The sequence below is a fragment of the Heloderma suspectum genome, chromosome 1 (assembly GCF_057233095.1).
Source record: "Heloderma suspectum isolate Gila_16-S chromosome 1, 16-S_ref, whole genome shotgun sequence".
NCBI classification, from domain to species: Eukaryota; Metazoa; Chordata; class Lepidosauria; order Squamata; family Helodermatidae; genus Heloderma; species Heloderma suspectum.
The window spans coordinates 440,916,131-440,929,396 of NC_139458.1; the positions used below are offsets into that span (position 1 = coordinate 440,916,131).

At 59.2% G+C, this 13,266-nt stretch overlaps 1 protein-coding gene across 10 annotated transcripts in view; it reads left to right on the top strand.

The window, feature by feature from the left end:
* The window catches only part of CAD (carbamoyl-phosphate synthetase 2, aspartate transcarbamylase, and dihydroorotase), a 49,280-nt gene that overhangs the window by 34,093 nt on the left and 1,921 nt on the right, over positions 1-13,266 (top strand). For 4 of the 10 annotated variants that reach the window (XM_084829568.1, XM_084829565.1, XM_084829569.1 and 1 more), the window contains 20 exons: positions 3,902-4,120; positions 4,438-4,605; positions 4,748-4,930; positions 5,907-6,011; positions 6,575-6,826; positions 6,967-7,048; positions 7,677-7,843; positions 8,074-8,238; positions 8,469-8,600; positions 8,830-9,031; positions 9,216-9,406; positions 9,632-9,982; positions 10,150-10,291; positions 10,400-10,444; positions 10,545-10,699; positions 10,821-10,895; positions 10,980-11,192; positions 12,064-12,189; positions 12,281-12,436; positions 12,840-12,941. In XM_084829568.1, the coding sequence (XP_084685694.1) occupies positions 3,902-4,120; positions 4,438-4,605; positions 4,748-4,930; positions 5,907-6,011; positions 6,575-6,826; positions 6,967-7,048; positions 7,677-7,843; positions 8,074-8,238; positions 8,469-8,600; positions 8,830-9,031; positions 9,216-9,406; positions 9,632-9,982; positions 10,150-10,291; positions 10,400-10,444; positions 10,545-10,699; positions 10,821-10,895; positions 10,980-11,192; positions 12,064-12,189; positions 12,281-12,436; positions 12,840-12,941 (3,231 nt within the window). Of the gene's footprint in view, positions 1-3,901; positions 4,121-4,437; positions 4,606-4,747; positions 4,931-5,906; positions 6,012-6,574; positions 6,827-6,966; positions 7,049-7,676; positions 7,844-8,073; positions 8,239-8,468; positions 8,601-8,829; positions 9,032-9,215; positions 9,407-9,631; positions 9,983-10,149; positions 10,292-10,399; positions 10,445-10,544; positions 10,700-10,820; positions 10,896-10,979; positions 11,193-12,063; positions 12,190-12,280; positions 12,437-12,839; positions 12,942-13,266 lie in introns of those variants that run through there. The other 6 variants (XM_084829570.1, XM_084829567.1, XM_084829571.1 and 3 more) reach the window with 4 other exon arrangements.

Genomic DNA, 13,266 nt, shown 5'->3' on the forward strand with positions numbered 1-13,266 from the left:
ACTGCTACTTGATCCACGAAGTCATCTCTGTTGGTTAGGATCAAGGCAAGGATAGCTGATCCTCTAGTTCCTTCCTCTACTTTCTGTAGGAGGAAGTTATCCGCCACACAAGTCAGGAATTTCCTGGAGGGGCCATGTTTTGCAGCATTTGTCTCCCAACAAATATCGGGGAAATTGAAGTCCCCCATTACTACTACATCATGCTTCCTTGAAAGATCGCCTATTTGCTTTTCAAAAGTTTCATCCTTGTCTTCTCCTTGATTGGGTGGCCGGTAGTAGACTCCAACCACTAGGTTCCTTTTATTCTTTGCTCCATTTATTTTGATCTAGATACTCTCGATGGGGCTACCAAGCTCCTCCTCCTGTATTTCTGTGCAGAGATATGTATTTTTCACATTCAGTGCAACCCCCCTCCCTTTCTGTTCCTCCTGTTCTTTTCGAACAAGTTATATCCTTCAATTGCTGTATTCCGGTCATGAGAGTCATCCCACCAAGTCTCAGTTATACCTGTTGTTGTTGTTCAGTCGTTCAGTCGTGTCCAGCTCTTCGTGACCCCATGGACCATAGCACGCCAGGCCTTCCTGTCCTGCGCTCTCTCCCGGAGCGTGCTCAAGTCCATATTCATTGCATCAGTGATGCTATCTAGCCATCTCATCCTCTGCCGTCCCCTTCTCCTTTTGCCTTCAGTCTTTCCCAGCATCAGGGTCTTTTCCAGGGAGTTTTCTCTTCGCATTAGGTGGCCAAAATATTGGAGCTTCAGCTTCAGTATCTGTCCTTCCAATGAGCACTCAGGGTTGATTTCCTTTAGGATGGACTGTTTTGACCTCCATGCAGTCCAGGGGACTCGTAAGAGTCTTCTCCAGCACCACAGTTCAAAAGCATCGATTCTTCAGCGCTCAGCCTTCCTTATAGTCCAGCTCTCACAGCCATACGTTGCTACTGGGAAAACCATAGCTTTGATTAGACGGACCTTTGTCGGCAAGGTGATGTCTCTGCTTCTTACTATGCTGTCTAGGTTTGCCATAGCTTTCCTCCCAAGGAGCAAGCGTCTTTTAATTTCATGGCTACAGTCACCGTCTGCAGTGATCTTGGAGCCCAAGAAAATAACATCTGTCACTGCTTCCATTTCGTCCCCTTCTATATGCCAGGAAGTGATGGGGCCAGATGCCATGATCTTCGTTTTTTTAATGTTGAGTTTCAAACCAGCTTTTGCACTCTCCTCTTTCACCCTCAACAAGAGGCTCTTGAGATCCTCTTCGCTTTCTGCCATGAGGGTGGTATCGTCTGCGTATGTGAGGTTGTTGATAATTCTCCCGGCAATCTTAATTCCGACCTGTGATTCATCCAACCCGGCGTTTCTCATGATGTATTCTGCATATAAGTTAAATAAGCAGGGCGACAATATGCAGCCTTGTCGTACTCCTTTCCCAGTTTGGAACCAATCGGTTGTTCCATGTCTGCTTCTTACTGTTGCTTCTTGACCCTCGTTCAGGTTTCTAAGGAGACAGGTAAGGTGGTCTGGTACTCCCGTCTCTTCAAGAGTTTGCCATAGTTTGTTGTGATCCACACAATCAAAGGCTTTAGTGTAGTCAATGAAGCAGAAATTGATGTTTTTCTGGAATTCTCTTGCTTTCTCCATGTTCCAGCGAAAGTTGGCGATTTGATCTCCAGTTCCTCTGCCTCTTCGAAACCCCGCTTGTACTTCCGGTAGTTCTTGGTTCGCATACTGCTGAAGCCTAGCTTGTAGGATTTTGAGCATCACCTTGCTGGCATGTGAAATGAGCGCAGTTGTACGGTAGTTTGAACACTCTTTGGCGTTGCCCTTCTTTGGAATTGGAATGTAAACTGACCTTTTCCAGTCTTGCGGCCACTGTTGAGTGTTCCAAATGTGTTGGCATATTGAGTGCAGCACTTTAACCGCATCATCTGTTTGGATTTTAAATAGCTCCGCTGGAATACTGTCATCTCCGCTAGCTTTGTTGTTAGTAATGCTTCCTAAGGCCCACTTGACTTCACTCTCTAGGATGTCCGGCTCAAGTTCAGTGACCGCACTATCATGGCTATCAGGGACATTCAGATCTTTCCTGTATAGTTCTTCTGTGTATTCTTTCCACCTCTTCTTAATCTCATCTGCTTCTGTTAGGTCCCTGCTTTCTTTGTCCTTTATCATGCCCGTCTTTGCACAAAACGTTCCCTTGAGATCTCCAATTTTCTTGAAGAGATCTCTAGTCTTTCCCATTCTGTTGTTTTCCTCGATTTCTTTGCATTGTTCGTTTAAGAGGGCCTTCTTGTCTGTCCTTGCTATTCTCTGGAACTCTGCATTCAGTTGGATATATCTTCCCCTTTCTCCCTTGCTTTTCACTTCCCTTCTTTCCTCAGCTACTTGTAAAGCCTCCTCAGACAGCCACCTTGCTTTCTTGCATTTCTTTCATAATTTCCCTCCTGTATTAACAGTTCAAGTTTGTTCTGTTTGTTTCCCATACTCTGGGCATTAGTATATAGACATCGAAGATCATGTGCTTCATAGTCTGGCTTTCTTCCTACATGTGTCTGAAGACTATTATTGGGCGCTATCAGAGCTGTTCTCTCCGTTGCAGTGCATGAGCCTACGTCCATTGTTACCCCCAACTTTACATCTCCCTTCCCCATAGGATTCAGTTTAAAGCCCTCCTGATTAAGTTCTTCATGCTGTGGCTAAACACATTCTTCCCAGCCTTTGTGAGGTGCAACCTGTCCCTTGCCAACAGCCCATCTTCCAGGAAGTATAAGCCGTGGTCCCAGAATCCAAATCTCTCTCGTTGGCACCACCTTTGTAGCCAGTCATTCACCTGGAGTATTTTTCGTTCCCTTTCTATTCCTCTACTAACTACTGGAAGGATGGATGAGAAAACTATCTGGGCCCCAAAGTTCTTGACTTTCCTTCCCAAAGCTTCAAAGTCTGACGTTTGGAAGCATAGCTTCCAAACCCCGAGAAGTACTAGTTCCCCTCTACTCAGCACTGGTTAGGCCTCATCTGGAGTACTGTGTCCAGTTCTGGGCACCACACTTTAAGAAGGATGCAGACAAACTGGAGAGGGTTCAAAGGAGGGTAACAAAGATGATCAGTGGACTGGAAACAAAGCCCTACGAGGAGAGACTGAAAGAACTGGGCCTGTTTAGCCTGGAGAGGAGAAGACTGAGGGGAGATAGGATAGCACTCTTCAAGTCCTTGAAAGGTTGTCACAGAGAAAAAGGCCAGGATCTCTTCTCGATCATCCCAGAGTGCAGGACACGGAATCATGGGCTGAAGTGACAGGAAGCCAGATTCTGGCTGAACACCAGGAAAAACGTCCTGACTGTCAGAGCAATACTCTGACTTGGATTCCTGCATTGAGCAGGGGGTTGGACTCGGTGGCCTTGTAGGCCTCTTCCAACCCTACTATTCTATGATTCTATGATCTTGGATTTCTTTTCTTGTCAGTCGCTTGCCATGGGACCTTACTTATCATAGTTCTGAGCTCACTAAAATCGGCCTTCCTAAAATCCAGGATATGCGTTTGGTTGCACTCGGCTCTTGCTTCCTTGAGGAGCATCTGGGGCTCCCAGGCAGGCGTGTGCCCTATGCTGAGTTCTGGCTGGGATGGCCAGACCTGGGGGTCCCCCTCGGGCAGGGCAGGCTCCTGGGCGCCCTCTTTCCCAGCCCTCGGAGCCCAGAGCTGGGGGATAAGTGGCGGCACTAGTGTACACGGGCAGATGGGCAGGCGGAGGGCGAGCCCCCCGAGGGGCAGGTGTGCGGGGGCCCTCCCTGCTGCCAGCGGGGGCCTGGCGGGGTGGTCCTACAGCTGCTGGCAGAGGTTCGGAGTCGCCGCAGGACAGGGGGCCTGCTGCCTGGGGCTGAAGCTCCTGCTCCGCCTCTGCACAGGAGATAGATGTGGATGCCGTGGCCTGCGACGGGCAGGTGGTGGCCATTGCCATCTCTGAGCACGTGGAGAATGCTGGCGTGCATTCGGGAGATGCCACGCTCGTGACGCCGCCACAGGACATCACACCCAAGACCTTGGAGCGGATCAAGGCCATTGTGCATGCCATTGGGCAGGAGCTGCAAGTCACAGGGCCCTTCAACCTCCAGCTCATTGCCAAGGTAACTGGGGCAGGAGAGCAGCAAGTGTGGCAGCTGGGGACGGGGTGTGCCTGGCAAGGGCGCGTGGGTGCGTCTGCTGCCTGGGACTGCCCGTTTCCCACGTCCCCATCAGCAAGAACAGTCAACTCCGTACGGGGTGCTCATGGGTGGGGACTGGGAAGAGCTTTTACTCTGCCAAGCGCGACAGTATTCAGCGTCCCCCGTTGGGGACCTGCTTCCTGGGCCTGTGTGCCCCTGGCCAGCGGAAGCCAGGCAGGGGGTGGGCAGTGCTGAGGGCGCTCCAGATGCCCCCCTGGCCACGGTGCTCCTCTCTACAGCATGACCAGCTGAAGGTGATCGAGTGCAATGTGCGGGTGTCCCGTTCCTTCCCGTTTGTCTCCAAGACACTGGGTGTCGACCTGGTGGCCTTGGCCACGCAAGTGATCATGGGAGAGGAGGTGGAGCCTGTGGGACTTATGGCAGGCACCGGCATTGTGGGTGTCAAGGTGAGCAGGCAGGGCGGGGCAGGGCGGGAGGGCAGCCCTGAGCAGCTGTGGCTGACCAGGACGCTGCTGGGCCCCTGGAGCAGCCCCTGACTGGGGCATGGGCTGAGCTGACCCCCAGGTCCGCGCGCCATCTCCTCCGCAGGTACCCCAGTTCTCCTTCTCGCGCCTGGCGGGGGCTGACGTGGTGCTGGGAGTGGAGATGACCAGCACGGGGGAGGTGGCCTGCTTTGGGGAGAACCGCTGCGAGGCCTACCTCAAGGCCATGCTGAGCACCGGCTTCAAGATCCCCAAAAAGAACATCCTGCTGACCATTGGGAGCTACAAGGTGAGCTGGCAGGGGTGGGAGCTGGTGCCTTTATGGGGGACATCGGGAGTGGCCGTATACTGAGTCAGGCCCTCCCTTGGCCCATCTGGCCCAGAGTGGCTGGCACTGCCAGGGGGGTGGGCCGGGCTCTGTCCCAGCCCTACCTGGAGATGCTTCCGGGATCGAACCAGGGCCTTTTGCCCGCACAGCAGGGCTCTGCCCCTGAGCAGCAGTGTGGGTGCATGCGCTCACGTGAAGATGGGAGGAGAGGCAGGAGGGCCCCATCAGTGCCTCCACCTCCAAAGCAAGTCCTCGTGTTCAACACACAACGCTTAATGCCTTATCTGTACCTCGTGCCCTGTAAGAAGCCAGTCAACATGCACGACGGGTGTCTTGCTACTCGACAAGCCAGATCAGGTTCTCCAGCTCTTGGTGCTGCGTCGCACCAGCCGGTCTGGCCTGCTCCGACTGGCTGCAGCGGCTCCCTGTGGTCTTGGTTGGAGGACAGTCTTCCCAGGCTCTGCTAACTGGGGATGTCCGGGACTGAACCCAGGACCTTCTGCATGGGATCTAGCGCTGAGTGGCAAGGGCCTCCTGATCAAGTGTTGCTGGCCTTCCAGATCTGGGTCTTGCCCTGCCAGGGCTCCCGCCGCTTCTGTTCGTTGCAGGGGCTTTTGTTGCCCGCCACCCTGCTCCTCCTCCTCCAGGAAGTTTCTCTAGTGCCGTGGAAAAAAGGGAGTGCATCCCACCTGCCCCCAAGTTCTTTCTTGCTGATGAGCTCTGGGGTAGTTTGGGGTCTGCACAACTGGCCACAGGCTGGGGGACAAGGCTGCTCACTGTCCTGGGGAGGAGGCTGCGTCCATGGGGAGCGGATGGGGCGAGGCAGAGGCCTGCGGGGGGCGGAGGTGGCTTGGCAGCGGAGGCGGCTGCGTGGGGGTCTTGGGGCGCCCTGCGGGGAGGGGTCGGGCCGCGCCCTCTCACTGGGCCTTCCTTTCAGAACAAGAGTGAGCTCCTGTCCACGGTGCGCACACTGGAGACCCTGGGTTACAGCCTGTATGCCAGCCTGGGCACGGCTGACTTCTACACGGAGCATGGCATCCAGGTGGGCAGAGACGGCCAGCGGGGGGGGGGGGGGGCTGCCGTGGTGAGTCTTTGCCTCAGCACGTGTGGGGCGGGGGATTGAAATTGCCTGCAGCTCACATCAGCCATGGTGGCTGTTTCGGGGCAGGATGGAAGCCGTGGGGCAGGGAGAGTGGGAGCAGCACTGTGCTGCTTCGCCCAGGCCGGGGCGGAAGAGCGTCTTTGGAGCAGTTGCTTCAGTCGGCAGCCAGGGAGAGCTTCTGCCCCCTCCCCCAGCAGCAGGCAGCCCCTTCTGTCCTGCGGGCCCTGAGGAGAGGAGGGCTGTCCCCTCCCCTTCCATGTGCTGGTGGGGCCCTCCCACAGCCCCGCCCGCCCTCCGTGTCCTCAGGGCCACCCGTTCGTCACGTGCTACTCATGGGGCAGGGCATGGGTCGAGGTGGCTTCCCCGGGGAATGCCTTGGCTGCTGCTTGCCTGGCGCCATTCCAGGGCAGGCAGCTGGCTTGAGGTCACGACCAGCATCGGGGCAGAAGTGGCGTCCTGGCCGGGGCGTGGCCCCGTGGCTGAGGGGCCTCCTCCTCCTCCAGGTGATGGCTGTGGACTGGCACTTTGAAGAGGCCGATGGCAGTGAGGTGCCAGGCAAGGAGAACCAGCAGCGCAGCATCTTGGACTACCTGGCTGAGAATCACTTTGACTTGGTGATCAACCTGTCCATGCGCAACTCGGGCGGGCGGCGCCTCTCCTCCTTCGTCACCAAGGGTTACCGCACCCGGCGCCTGGCAGTCGACTACTCCGTGCCCCTCATCATCGACATCAAGTGCACCAAGCTCTTTGTGGAGGTGGGCAGAGCATGAGGGCGGGGCGGGGGGCGAGGGGAGACGGCAGGGTGTGGTGCTGGAGCAGAGGAGGGGAACAGGCTGCGGTGCCTCCTTCGCCAGCTGCTTTGCCTGGGGCTTCAGAACATCCTCTGTGCACACAGGCCCTTGGCCAGATCGGGGGGCCCCCTCCGCTGAAGATGCACGTGGACTGCATGACCTCACAGAAGCTCATCCGCTTGCCTGGTAGGCCGAGGGCTGGAGCCCCTGGAGGACAGAAGAGGGGGGAGCGCTGGGGCAGGGGGCTCACCAGGGCCTGGCTGGGCCCATCTCTTCCAGGACTCGGAGCTGAAAGCCCTGTGGGATGGGAGCTGGGTGGAATGCTGTCTGTGGGGCCAGAGCAGAGTCTGTTCGGGGGTGCTGGCCCTATGGCCGCCGCACAGCTTGCGTGTGTTGAGAGCCTGGAATCCTCCTGCTCTGAGCAGCCTCCTCCTTGGGCCGCGCCAGCCCTGCTCCAGTTTCCCCCAGGCCACTGGTGTCCTCTGTGCCTTTGGGGCCTGTTCCGATTGCCGGGGGCGTTGGGCCTCCTGGACATCTCCACGGAGATGGGTTTGCACAGCGGATTGTCTGGCCCTGGAGCAGCCTGGAAGCCACGTCGAGTGCCTTCGCTCGCTCCCAAGGCGCTAGGGTTGCAGGCCGGGCCCACCTGCCTGCTGAATGCAGTGGGGCCGAACTGCTATGTGCCCATGCCTGGGAACAGGGTCTAGCCTGGATGCGCTGTGCCCGGTGTGCTGGGACTGAGCGAGGCCTGCTGTGGTGCTGGGCCTCTGGGGACAGACCCCTTTCTGACCTCCTCCACCTGCTCTTCCTCCAGGGCTGATAGATGTCCATGTGCACCTGCGAGAGCCGGGGGCCACCCACAAGGAGGACTTCGCCTCCGGTACTGCGGCCGCCCTAGCTGGCGGCATCACCCTGGTGTGCGCTATGCCCAACACCTCCCCTGCCGTCGTCGACGCTGGCTCCTTTGCGCTGGTGCAGAAGGTAACAGCTGGGAGCAGATCTGGGCACAGCGGCCATGGCTTCTTGGTGTGGCTATGCACGCTGGGCGCTAGTTCCCCGTAGGCGACGTCCACACAATGGACGCAGGCTGCCCGCGAGCGTGGGGCTCTTCTCAGGTGGATGTCCTCTGGGCTGCCTAGCAACCGATGTCGGGGGGGGGGCTGCCCACAGCAGACCCCAGAGCCCACTGACCTCTTTCTCTTCCCCGCCAGCTGGCCGAGGCAGGGGCCCGCTGCGACTTTGCGCTCTACGTGGGAGCCTCATCCGACAATGCTGGCTCTCTGGGGCTGGTGGCCGGAGCAGCCGCTGGCCTGAAGATGTACCTCAATGACACCTTCTCCCACCTCAAGATGGACAACGTCTCCCTCTGGATGGAGGTGGCACCTGCCAGGCGCGGCTGGGGCTCTGGGAGGGGGCGGCCTGTCCTGGTGGAGGCCCTGTCCCCCCACCACCTTTCCTGGAGCCCTGCCCCCACGGGGGGGCTCTCTGTTGGAGGCCTTCCAGCATCTCCCCCATGTTGCCTGGGGCCCCTCCCTCCACACCTTCCTCCCCCAGCCCCAGGGCGCTCGCACATGTTCACCCCCAACCTCTGCTCCCTCCCTTCCAGCACTTTGAAAAGTGGCCCAAGCACCTTCCAGTTGTGGCCCATGCAGAGAAACAGACAGTGGCTGCCATCCTGATGGTGGCCCAGCTGTACCAACGCCCAGTCCACATCTGCCACGTGGCCTGCAAGGAGGAGGTGAGCGATCTGGGGAGCGTTGGGCTGGAGGGGCCCTGAGCTGGAGGCCTCGGGCCTGCCCTTGATGCTGCTCCTCTGCCATCCATGGAGGGCGGGGACAGGCGTGGCAGGCGGCGGCGAGGCCAGCAGAGCATCCGGCGCGCTTGGGGAAGCCACGAGGAAGGGTCCAGAAGGCGCCCTGGCCGGGGCAGGAGTCAGCCCCGGCCTCAGGCTGCCCCCCTTTCTGCAGATCCTGATCATCAAGGCCGCCAAGCAGAAAGGCATCGAGGTGACATGTGAGGTGGCCCCCCACCACCTCTTCCTGTGCCAGGAGGACCTGCGGCGCATTGGGGAGGGCCGGGGCCAGGTGCGGCCCCTGCTGGGCACCCGTGAGGACATGGAGGCGCTCTGGGACAACCTGGATGCCATTGACTGCTTTGCCACTGACCATGGTAAGGCGCAGCGCAGCCTGAGCACAGTGGTGGCGGGAGCAGCGGGACTGCTGGTCTGGGCAGCTGGCGCTGGGCCTCTCCCTTGGGGGCTACCTGCCCTGCCCAGTGCCCCATAGTGGGGGTGGGGTCGTGTGTGGGCTGCTTCTTGCCCCCCCCATGCTTCTCTCCTCCCCTTCTGCTCCAGCTCCACACACCCTGGAGGAGAAGCTGGGGAAGGAGCCCCCTCCCGGCTTCCCTGGCCTGGAGACAATGCTGCCTCTCCTGCTGACGGCAGTTTCCGAGGGGCGTCTCTCCGTGGAAGACGTCGTTCAACGCCTCTATGAGAATCCCCGGCGCATCTTTGGGCTGCCTGTGCAGGAGGACACCTACATTGAGGCAAGGCTGGGTGGCAGGAGCGCATCCGGGGCTGGGGAGGGAAGGACTGGGCCAAGGTGGGCGGGGGGCGCTCGCGCAGCCACATCACAGCGGGCCTCGCCCGCCGCCTGGCCACCCAGGGCAGTCGCCTTTGCCGTGGGCCCCCGGGGCCGCCGTGTGCTGGCTGGCGAGGACGCCCAGTGCAGGCCTGTGGCGGCAGCGGCTCCCAGCTGCCTTTCTCGATAGGTGGATTTGGAGCAGGAGTGGCTGGTGCCCACCCACACGCCCTTCAGCAAGTCCCGCTGGACGCCCTTCGAAGGGATGCGGGTGAAGGGGATGGTGCGGCGCGTCGTCCTCCGTGGGGAGGTGGCCTACATCGACGGGCAGGTAAACGGGCAAGGAAGGAGGGGTGAGAAGAGGGCTCCAGCTGGGGCTCCCCGCCAGCACTGCTGCCTTGGGGGTCTCGGGTGCCAGACAGCCTGCCTGCGGTGGGCATTCTGTGTTTTACAGGTTCTTGTACCCCCAGGCTATGGGCAGGATGTGCGGAAATGGCTGTGCACAGCACCGCTCCCAGCACCAGCCAAAGAGATCCTGAAGGTGAGCACTGGTGCCGTCCCCAGGGGTGCACAGGGGCCTCCCCCACGCTGGATGGGGAGCAGGAGCCAAGGGAGGTGCCGACCCACGTCTGCCACGGGAGCAGCTGAACAGTGGGGAGGCGGGGGGGATCCGCCCTGCCCTGTGCCTCACGCCTCCGCTTCTTGCAGACCCCTGAGCGTCCCCACCCCACTGCACCAGTGGAGGCGTTGCGCGGCCGAGCGTCCAGTCCCCGGCGAGCAGGTCCAGTGGGAGATGGACGGTTCTACTTGGCCCCCCGCGTCCACCGTGCCTCTGACCCTGGGCTGCCAGGTGAGGCCTGAGGCGGGACAGACACAAGGGGAGGGGGAGGCAGGAGGGAGACGTGCGTGCCTCCTTTCAAGGTGCCTGTGTCAATTCTGCTCCTCTTCCTTCGCCCAGCTGCGGATCTCAGGGAGAAAGTGGTCAGAAAGGTAGCTGAGCCAGGTGAGTTTTTCCTCCCCCAGATCCGTGCAGGGGCGGGCGGTGGATGCCCCTGCCCCGTCTCTCGCCTCTCCTCCTCATGGGGCTGATCTTCCTTACACAGACTTGTCCATGACCCAGGATGGCCCGCTGTACCTCGCAGGGCCACTGCCCAGGCAGACCTCCCCCCAGAGCCTGCCGCACCCCCAGACCTCTCCGCTTCTTCACCCCCTGGTTGGGCAGCACGTGCTATCAGTCAAGCAGTTCACAAAGGGCCAGGTAGAGACTTGCACACCAGCTGCCTTCCTCCCACCCTCCGGTTTCAGTGATCTTGGGAATGGGGGGGATTTTTTGCTATGGGAGCCCCCTCCCCAGTTGAGCCCCCCTCTTTTTGCCCCAGATGTCTCACCTGTTTAATGTTGCACACAACTTGCGTATGATGGTGCAAAAAGAGCGCAGCCTGGACATCCTCAAGGTGAGGAGGGAGACGAGCTGGGGGAGGCTTGGGCAGGGCGGGAGAAAGGGCAGTGCTGAGTTGGAGCAACTTCTTTCTGCACAGGGGAAGGTGATGGCCTCCATGTTCTACGAGGCGAGCACACGGACCAGCAGTTCCTTTGCCGCAGCCATGTTCCGCCTGGGGGGCTCTGTGCTCCCCTTCTCCGAGGCCACCTCGTCCTGCCAGAAGGGAGAGTCCCTGGCTGACTCAGTCCAGACCATGAGCTGCTATGCGGACGTCCTTGTCCTGCGGCACCCCCAGCCGGGTGCAGTGGAGGTGATGTTTGGCAAGGGGTTCAGGGGTGGCATGGGGGCAGGGAGGAAGGTCCTGCTGCCAGGGAAAGGCTGCAGGGTTGTCATTTAGTGCGTAGGGTGCACAGGTCTGTGGCCAGATGTCAAAGGAATGTTCCAGGGTTTGTTAATGGTGTGGCCTCATTTCTAGCACCCCTAAAACCTGTTTGACCTCCCTGACCCTTCTGGGTCTTGTGGTGGGCTTCTGCTTCATGACAGAGGCTGTTTGTTCTCTCCACTTTTATGGGAGAGTTTCAGATACCTGTGACTGAGTGCTTTGATTATAAATGTAAAACCAAGTCTCTAGTTCTCAAGATGCCTGCAAAGTCTCCCTTGTGCAGAAGGTACTCTGCCCTCTTGGACTGCCTGTTCTCCCCTCATGGCCTCCAGCTGGTCCTACCTTGTGTCAGCAGCTGAGCCATGCCCCCCCTCCTCCCCCCCCCCCGTGCGCACATCTACTAAAAACAAATGTTAAAATCTGCATTGAGGCAACAAATGCTTATCCCAAGACAGCCAGTATAAATCACACTGGAGTAGATGGACTAGTGGTCTGCCACAATGTGTGTCAAGCAGGTTCACGTGTTCAGCACACATCCCTGCCGTGGATACCCCTGACTGGAATGGGGAGGGCAAAGAAGGGGATCAGCTTGACCAGCTGAGGAGAGGGCAAGAGCCAGCGTGACCAGTGGCTGGGAGCCTGAGCTACGGCCAGAGACCCTGGTGTGGTCTTGGGCTAGTCGTCCAGAGTGAGTGAGGCCGGCTGCGCTCACGGCGGCCTCCCTCGCTGATGGGAGAGCCGCCACGAGGCAGGCACCTGCCCATCCGCATCAGCATCCCCCCCTTGTGCCCCCTGCCAGCTGGCCGCCAAGCACTGCCGCAAACCTGTGATAAATGCTGGAGATGGAGTCGGGGAACATCCCACACAAGGGCTGCTGGACATCTTCACCATCCGTGAGGAGCTGGGCACGGTCAATGGCATGACGGTGAGGCCCCGGACACCACCATGGCTGCCTTGGGAGGCCGGTGGGCTGCCTGCCTGCGGCCAGGCCTGCTCATTGCCCCCCTCCTCCCCAGATCACCATGGTGGGCGATCTGAAGCACGGGCGCACGGTGCACTCCCTGGCCCGCCTGCTGACCCTGTACCGCGTCAGCCTGCGCTATGTCACTCCGCCCAACCTGCGCATGCCGTCTGACATCTTCCACTTCGTGGCCTCCAAGGGGATCAAGCAGGTGAGCAGCATCTGAGATGGGAGAGGCGCATGTGGTGGGTATTTATGGCCATGTCCCCTTCTGTCCAAAAAGGCCCCCAGGGGGCTCACAAATGTATATGTTTAAAGCAACGAAATCAACATGACTATTTAAAAGTAAAAAACCTGATGTCCGAACCCCGCCCCCCCCATAGCCAAAGCAAAAACCAATCCGCAAAACAGCCAAAGGCAAGCTGGACGGCCCCCCTCCCCTTATAAGGTTTCCCCAGCAGGGGAGTGTGCCAGAGCCGGTGGAATCATGCACCCTGGATGGCCCAGCCGTCCCTCCCCTGGAGGCGAGGCGGGGGGAACATGCAGCACTGTGCTGGCACCGGGCTCCCTCCTTTGGCCCTTGCTGCTGACTGCATCCCACCTCCCTTCCTCAGGAGGAGTTTGGGAACATTGAGGAGGCCTTGCCCGAGACAGATGTGCTCTACGTGACTCGCATCCAGAAGGAGCGCTTTGCCTCAGTTCAGGAGTACGAGGCGGTGAGTGAAGGGGCAGCCTGGACACCTGAGTGGAATGGCTCCGGGATTTCCAGGGGGTCTTTGGGATTTGAGAGGGCTGCCTTGTCCCAGCCAGCAGTGCAAGGTGCTGTACTCCACCCACCCCAGCCCATATTTAAATACCTCCTTGAAAAGACTGGAAGGCCACCCCTCATCCCCTTGTACTGAGCAACCCCCCCCCCCACCAGTCTGTCTCACCTGGAACCCCCCCCCTCACAGCAGCTCCTGTGGGGGCCCAGCCACCTGCTACCTGCAGTTCGTTCTGTGAGTGATTGGTGGGTATGGCGCTTGGGGCTCTGTGCCTGCA